This window comes from Dipodomys ordii, unplaced genomic scaffold (genome assembly GCF_000151885.1).
Source record: "Dipodomys ordii isolate 6190 unplaced genomic scaffold, Dord_2.0 Scaffold45, whole genome shotgun sequence".
Taxonomy (NCBI): Eukaryota; Metazoa; Chordata; class Mammalia; order Rodentia; family Heteromyidae; genus Dipodomys; species Dipodomys ordii.
In genome coordinates this window covers 3,331,444-3,339,071 of record NW_012267261.1, presented here as the reverse complement: position 1 = coordinate 3,339,071, position 7,628 = coordinate 3,331,444, and the positions used below count along the sequence as shown (strand labels likewise).

Genomic DNA, 7,628 nt, shown 5'->3' with positions numbered 1-7,628 from the left:
CAGCTCAAGGTTAGCACTCTACCACTTGAGCCACAGTGCCATTTCCAGCTTTTTCTGCTCATATGGTGCTGAGGAATCGAACTCAGGGCCTCATGCATTAAGGCAGGCATTCTACCACTGAGCAACCTTTCCAGCTCTAAAAGCTTCTTAGTATCAGTATACCAATTGAATAGAGAAATGTTTGAAAAGGTGAAATGTAAGATAATAAGCCAAAAAAGAGATTTATAAGTAAATTTCTATCAACTAGTCTATTGTAAAATGTAAAATCGAATAAGATATTGTTACTAATTCAAATTGTACTCACAATTGGACTCAGCCTCTGGAATTTGAGAGCCGGTTTCTACCAATCCGATCCATGGGGATACCAAATCGCTTTTTTGGATGATCTACTACTTTCCTGAAACAAACCAAGAAGAACATTTTAAAGCTAAAGTCCAAGTTATTTGTCATTAGTTTTATTTTTTCTGCTTCAAGTAGTTTTTCAGGAGTTGAAATAGTTACCATTCTCTAGTTGCCATTCTTAGACTTTTGACATTTGTGGAGAAAATTAAAGCTTAAAGAAGTCAGCATTCAATGTTTTTTATTTGCATTTCTTTTATGGCTAGAGAAGTTGAGCATTTCTTCATGTGCCTATAGCCCATTCTTATTTCCTCTTCAGAGAAGTCTCTAAGTCTTTAGCCCCCATATTAATTGGGCGGTTGTTTCTTTGAGGATTTGTTGTTGGGGGATTTAATTTTTTGAGTTTTAAGTGTATTTTAGATATGAGGCCCTTGTTCGTTGTATGGTTAGTGAAGATCTTCTCCCAATCTGTGGACTTTCTATTGATCTTGCTAGCTATGTCCTTTGCCAGGCAGAAGCTCTGCAGTTTCATGCAATCCCATTTGTCCCATTTGTTGTGTTTCTGGGTCTTTTTAAAGAAAATTTCAGCCTGTGCCAAGGAGCCCTAGAGTTTCTCCTATTCCTTCCTGTAATGTTTTCAGGGTGTCTGCTTTGACTTCAAGGTCTTTGATTCATTTGATCCATTTAGAGTTGATTCAGGTGCAGGGTGATATATGGGGATCTAGCATTAGTTTTCTACAGGTGGTTAACCAATTTTTCCAGCACCATTTACTGAAGAGGCTGACTTTCTTCCATTCTACCTCACTGTTAGAATGGCTATCATCAAGAAATCTAATAACAACAGATGTTGGAGGGGATGTGGCCAAAAGGGAATTCTACTGCATTGTTGGTGGGAATGTAAACTTGTTCAACCACTTTGGAAAGCAGTATTGAGGTTCCTCAAAAAATTCCTCATAGAGCTCCCCTATGACCCAGCATCTCACTTTTGGGCATTTAACCCAAATGCTCACAAACAAGGCCATACTAAAGCTACCAGCACAACTATGTTTATGGCAGTATTATTCACCATAGCTAAGATATGTAACCAACCCAGATGCCACTTAGTAGATGAATGGAAAGGAAATGGAAAGAGTTGGAAAAAATTATGTTAAGTGAAGTAAACCAGTCTCAAAGAAACCTAGGTCCCATAGTTTCCCTTATCTGCAATAATGAGTATATGTTTAGGACAAGCAGAAAAGGTCAAAAGCTGTGTACATATGACCATATAACCTCATGCTAAACCAAATGAACCCCAAGATAGGGACATAAAAGGTTTTATCTTTGTTGCTATTCTTTTAAATGTACTTATAATGTATTATGTGATTTTTTTTTGTTTCTTTGTATGTTCTTCCCCCATGGTACAACCCCTGTTGTCACTGTATTTGATTCCGGTGCCCTGCATCTTGTATATACATTTTTCTAATATGGGGAGGGGAAGGGAAATAATGAAATGCTGAAATGAGGATACAGGATGACCCATTGTAACAATGAGATGTACAAGATAGTATGTTGAAAATGAACTTCACAACGTTGCATTGGGGGTGAGGGTGAGAGGAGTTGGAGAGGAAAGGGATGGTAGGGGGAAAATAAAGGAAGGTGTAACAATAAAAAAAAGAGTTTTAACAAAAAAAGAAGTCAGCATTCAAATTTAAATAGAACATAGGAAAACCCAGGTCTATGAGCCTAACTGCTTGATTGGGTAGAATTATTCAAAGGTTCTGAAGACCATAGAGAAAAATGGAAATATAAAGGACTCTTATTTCCAGACTATACATGTACAATATATAAGCATTGCTTAATTTATTCAAAAAATTATTGATCTGAAGCACACCTACCTGCCACCTGCTGTGCTGAGTGTTGTGCATGCAGACATGATAAAAATAGCCATGGCACTTGCTATAGTGCTTACCTGAAATGTTTAGGAGTAAGTGATCTATATAGTACTTTTTATATAATGTAGCCTTCCTTTATTTGTTGGCTTACATTAACCCTTCATTTAAATAGGCTCTTTTTAAATTTATTTTCTTTAATTGTGTTTATATTGAAGTTTGAACTCAGGCCTTGAATGCTGTCCCTTAGTTTTTCTGCTCAAAGCTAATGCTCTACCACTTGAACCATTACTCCACTTCTGGCTTTTTGGTGGCTAATTGGAGTTAAGAATCTCACAGACTTTACAGCTAGGGTTGATGTTGAACTACAATCCTTATAGTTCATGCTCGTGAATAACTAGGATTACAGGTGTGAGCCACCAACATCTGGCTGGCTCTTCGTTTTGATCTCATAAGAATTTGAGTCCTAGTCAGAAATTGGATTAGTTAAATAAAAATCAAGGGAAAACCAAAACAGAAAAAAAAAACAGTTAAAGCAAACTTCTACCATAGCTTTACCAATACTGCTCTTCAAACTTCTAGAAACATACCCCTTTAAGAGGTGCCTGTTGTTTGCACTTTTTTGGTGACTTTCTTTTTTTGTTTTTAATTGGTATTATAAAGGTGATATACAGAGGGGTTATGGTTACATAAATAAGGTAATGAGTACATGTCTTTTTGGACAATGTCCCTCTTCCCTTGCTTTCTCCCAGTTTTTCTTTTCTCGTCTCAACAAGTTGTATAATTCATCTTCAACATAGTGCTTAGTGAATATCACTACTGCATTTGTTCACACCTTGTCCCACCATTTCTGTGCTCTCCCTTACCCTCCCCCAAACAGATACATTTACATACAAGACAAGAAGTACAGAAAACAAAAAAAGGAACAAAAACCTCTTGTTTCTATTTCTTGGAGTTCCCTCCTTTGGTTTCACTGTGTAAATATCTAGAGTCTGGTATAATTTATCACATCCTAGTGCATTTTTAAAAACCATCCAACATGTTTACTTGTAGATTTATAGGCACATTCTAGTTACAACAAATGAGGGAAACCATGCAACCTGTTTCTTTGGATCTGGCTTACTTCACTTAATATAATTTTTTTTCCAATTCTTTCCATTTTCTTACTAATGGTATCATATCATTCTTTCTAATGGAAGTAGAATTCCATTGTGTATATATGCCACATTTTCTCCATCCATTCATCCATTGAGGGGCCCAAGTTGACTACATAGTTTTCAAATTGTTAATCAGATGGGACACGTGCAATTTGTAAAATTAGCTTAAAATTAATGATTAAGAATCATTAACAAAACTAGGCATGTGACTCATGCTTTAAGTTCTTGATGTAAATAGAAATAATGGCTGTTGGGAAATTAAATCTTTATTTTAAATAATTCTGAATTGAAGCAGTTATTTTTCTGTGGTAATCAGAAGAGTGGCTTCTCATGATGTCCATACCATAATTCTTTCAATTTGAACAAATGTCCTTTCACACAGCAAAACTGATTCTGCAAGACAGGATTAGATTTGAGATCCAGGAAGTAAGAAGATTTTTGTGGTATTATCCGAGTGGATCCAATCTAGTTACCAGAGTCTTTAAGAAGAGATGATAATATGATTTTTTTCTCCAAGTGATTTTTGCGTCCAAATATAATGGGGCTAATATATAATATACAGTGGGGGTTTTAACCCTCTAATTCATTTTCTGAATATTTTATCATTATAACTACAAAATGGGTAAGGCAAAAAAGGCCACTTGAGATGGAGGAGAAAGTTCAAGGGTTGTAAACTTAGTCTAATAGGAAGAGGAAGTGAAGCACCAAACCTTTCCAGATGGTTGAAAGACTTAAAAGAGGAAGAAACAGAAGCTGAGAGATTGCGTATGTTATCATTTCAATAATGGTGCCATGAAAAATAATCATTTTCCTTTTTAAAGAAACATATGATGCGCTTACAAACTAGATAGCTCAAAGCACAATATTTTATTGGTTCCTAACTACCAATTGATTTTTTTCAAAATTAAGATTAAAAACTGTAAAAATAGTATTTTTCTTTTTTTTGCTTTACAACAGTAAGATCTTTCAAACTCCAGCAAATGAAAGGCAGCAGTTGTGGTGTTGAAGGCGGAATAGCACTTCCTACCATCTCTTCCTTTCTTTTTCTCTTCTTTTTCCTCTGCCCTCATTTCGTTTTTCCCTCTTTTTTCATTCTAGATATTGTCTAAAAAATTAGGAACCAGGAAATGTAGTACTCAAACTGTGATTACCGTCATTTTGATCTGCAATTCTGTTATTCTAACCTTCTCTATCCTTCTTTTCCTCCTTCTTCCCTTCTTCCTTCCCTTCCATTTCTCCTTTTCTCCTTCTCTATCTCTCCCTCCTTCTCTCCTTCCTTCATTCCTTTCTCCCTTCTTCCCTCTTTCCCATCCTGACTTCTTGCTTTCTTGCCTTCCTGCCTTGCTGGCTTTTTTTTTTATTAAAAAAAACCCCAAAACTACTATTTTCATCTTTTAGGGTGTTATTCATTTAGCATATTTATTTGTTACATAATATTTGAATGTATTTGTGCATATTTGTACTTATTTTGGTTATACAGTGATAAGACAAATATTACCTCAAAGTTTACATTTTACAAAGAATAGAGTGAATGAGGTAATATACTTGAAGACATTTTATACATTTTAACTGATAGCAGCCCAGTTGTATTCAGATAACTAAGTTTTCTACAACCCGAGAACTTTATAATATCTAAAAAGTTCAATGAAATGTCCAGGTATATAGTTTTCTTTCTTTTTCTACATATACGCTTACATTTCCTTACAGTAGAGGATGGCAAAGTGGGTAGAAAATTTGGCTGGGTGTGGCTTTAGTTTAATAATGAATCCATAATTACTCTGATTCATATTGTCAGATTTGGGATTATTTACAAATTTGTAGTATCTATATAGTGAACTTGAAAAGCACATATTCTCACACATATAAATCCACTCATCATTTAATTTTTTTGCACTAATATGGAAGTAAAACAATTATTTCCATAAAACAAAATCATGGTAGCTCTTAGTAAATTAAAACTTTTTGTATCATATTAATAAATTCAGAAACAAAATAACTAGCTTGTAGTTGTTTCAACATTTTTGCTGATAGGAAATGTATAAATACACATGTAATATCATGTAAGATATGCATGAATGAGAATATACAGTGTGGAAACAGAGGTTAAAGAAATATTTCTAAGATTAAAAGCAAAGCATTCTGTACATCCTGACTATTTAGTCCCTCTTGTGACAAAATGATGGTATGACATGGTTAAAATATAAGCATTAAAGAAAACCACCTTTTTCATTAAAAAATATTCTGCATGTAGTTTAAAGATATAGCCTATTAAACTGAGAGGAACAGAATGGTTAGATTGATTGTTTAACATATAGTGTGGACTTCCTATGTTAAATAGGATTTTGTTTATGTTTATGTTCTTGGGTAATTCCATTATTCTAAAAAGTCTGTTAGAAAAAAATTGTATTTCAACATTTTGAAAATCATTTCACATATACAAAAGAGTATGAATTTACCTGGGTTCAGATTGGAGAAAGTAAAAGGGAACATTCTTGTTTATAGCACCAGCATAAGAGATAGAAAATTGGCATGCCTTTAGAAATCCTCCTGTCCTCTTTCCCTAGTGCCTTGCTCTGGTGGCTCTGCCTCAGAAACTGAGACTTAGTCTAGTCATTTCTTCGCTTTCCTCATTTTATAATCTATGTGATGATTCTTAAAAAACCTTTTATTTGGTTTAGGCAGTATTAAAGTTACACTTAAAGTGTATCATGTACTGAAATCTTAATGCACAGCAAGATGACAGTAGCTAATATTAATACCCTTAGTAGCAGTTGTATTAATAATACTATACCAATAATAATATAGTAATATTACTATGTTAATTATAATACAATAGTACTATTACTATTACAATAATTATAATACTACTTATATAATATGTGATTGTACTATTATATATTATTATATAGCAATATATAATTATAATTATAATAGCAATAGTACTATAGCATTACTACTATATTAATCATAACACAATAGTAATAGTAAGATTACTATAGTATGATTACTATAGTAATAGTAAGATTAGTAATATTAGTATATGAATTAATATGACTATAATAGTAATGTTACTATATTATTAGTGACACATTTTAATATTTTTAGCTATACAAACCATGCCTTAATGATGTGTTTTGGATATTTAAATTTGCTGAGGCTAGATTTCAAGTGATCTTATCATGAAAAAGGCAAATAATTGTGCAAAATGATAGGTATGTTAATTTGTTTGATTGTGGCAATCATTTCAAAATGTGTACACATCAAATGCTGTTATATGTTCTACATATAAAGTTTTTAGTCAATTATTCTTCAACAAAGATGCAAAAGTAAGAAGATTCATGCATGTATTCCCTTCATTTCAGCAAATATTGTGTAGTCTGAAATTTCTTGATATTGACATGTGTGGAATAGATGAAAATTTAAGGCATTTTCTTTTTATTGTTGTTATATACTGTAGCAATAAAATTTTTCTTAAACATGGCTTTGTATTCACTAAAGGTTTACTATTACATAGCCAAGTTATTTTCTAAATTTGTGCTAATTTACTCTTTGTAACTGCACGAGATCAATGTATAATGATTCCTATGATTTCAAATCTATACCAATACTTGCTGTGTTTTTTAATTTTGACGATATGATACCTTAGTAAGCATCCTATTTAAGTTTTTATTGATATTCTCTGAATTCTAGTGGCATTGTTTATCTTTACATTAGTTTGGATCTTTGGTTTTGGAAGTGCTTGTTTCAATTTACTGTTTTTCTATGAGCATGTATTTCTTTTGAATATTGAGTTGTGGGAGAACTTAGAACACTCTGAATGTTAGATTTTTATCAACTATGTAACTGCAATTCATTTTTCTTACTGTGTAATAAATCTTTAATGTTTTAACACATCAATAATTTTGCTTCTTACTTCAGAATCATCTCCATCCTAATAATAGATTCAGCTTCTCAAATTTCATGGAAATGTTATTGTAGTTTTGGCTAGAATTGTCTTGATTCTTAGGGACAAAATAAGTATGTGGAAACTCAAATCTTTATGATATTGAGTCTTACTATCAAAATCACTATCATTTATAAAATCTTTAATATACACTGTTTTCTCCACAGAGATGATCTTAGCTTGCTTACCAAACACAAGGCCCTAAGTCAAACCTAAATATTCTTCCCCCCACAAAAAAAAACAAGAAAGAAAATAAAAGCAAGAAAGCCAAAGACAGAGAGAGAGAGAGAGAGAGAGAGAGAGAGAGAGAGAGAGAGAGAG

At 32.9% G+C, this 7,628-nt stretch overlaps 1 protein-coding gene across 1 annotated transcript in view; it reads right to left on the bottom strand.

The window, feature by feature from the left end:
* Nucleotides 1-312: 312 nt before the first annotated feature.
* Nucleotides 313-7,628, bottom strand: part of Ostn (osteocrin) — a 19,143-nt gene continuing 11,827 nt past the window's right edge. Inside the window, exon 3 of the mRNA XM_013019406.1 lies at nucleotides 313-397. Coding sequence (XP_012874860.1) covers nucleotides 313-397 — 85 coding nt within the window. The remainder of the gene's footprint in view (nucleotides 398-7,628) is intronic.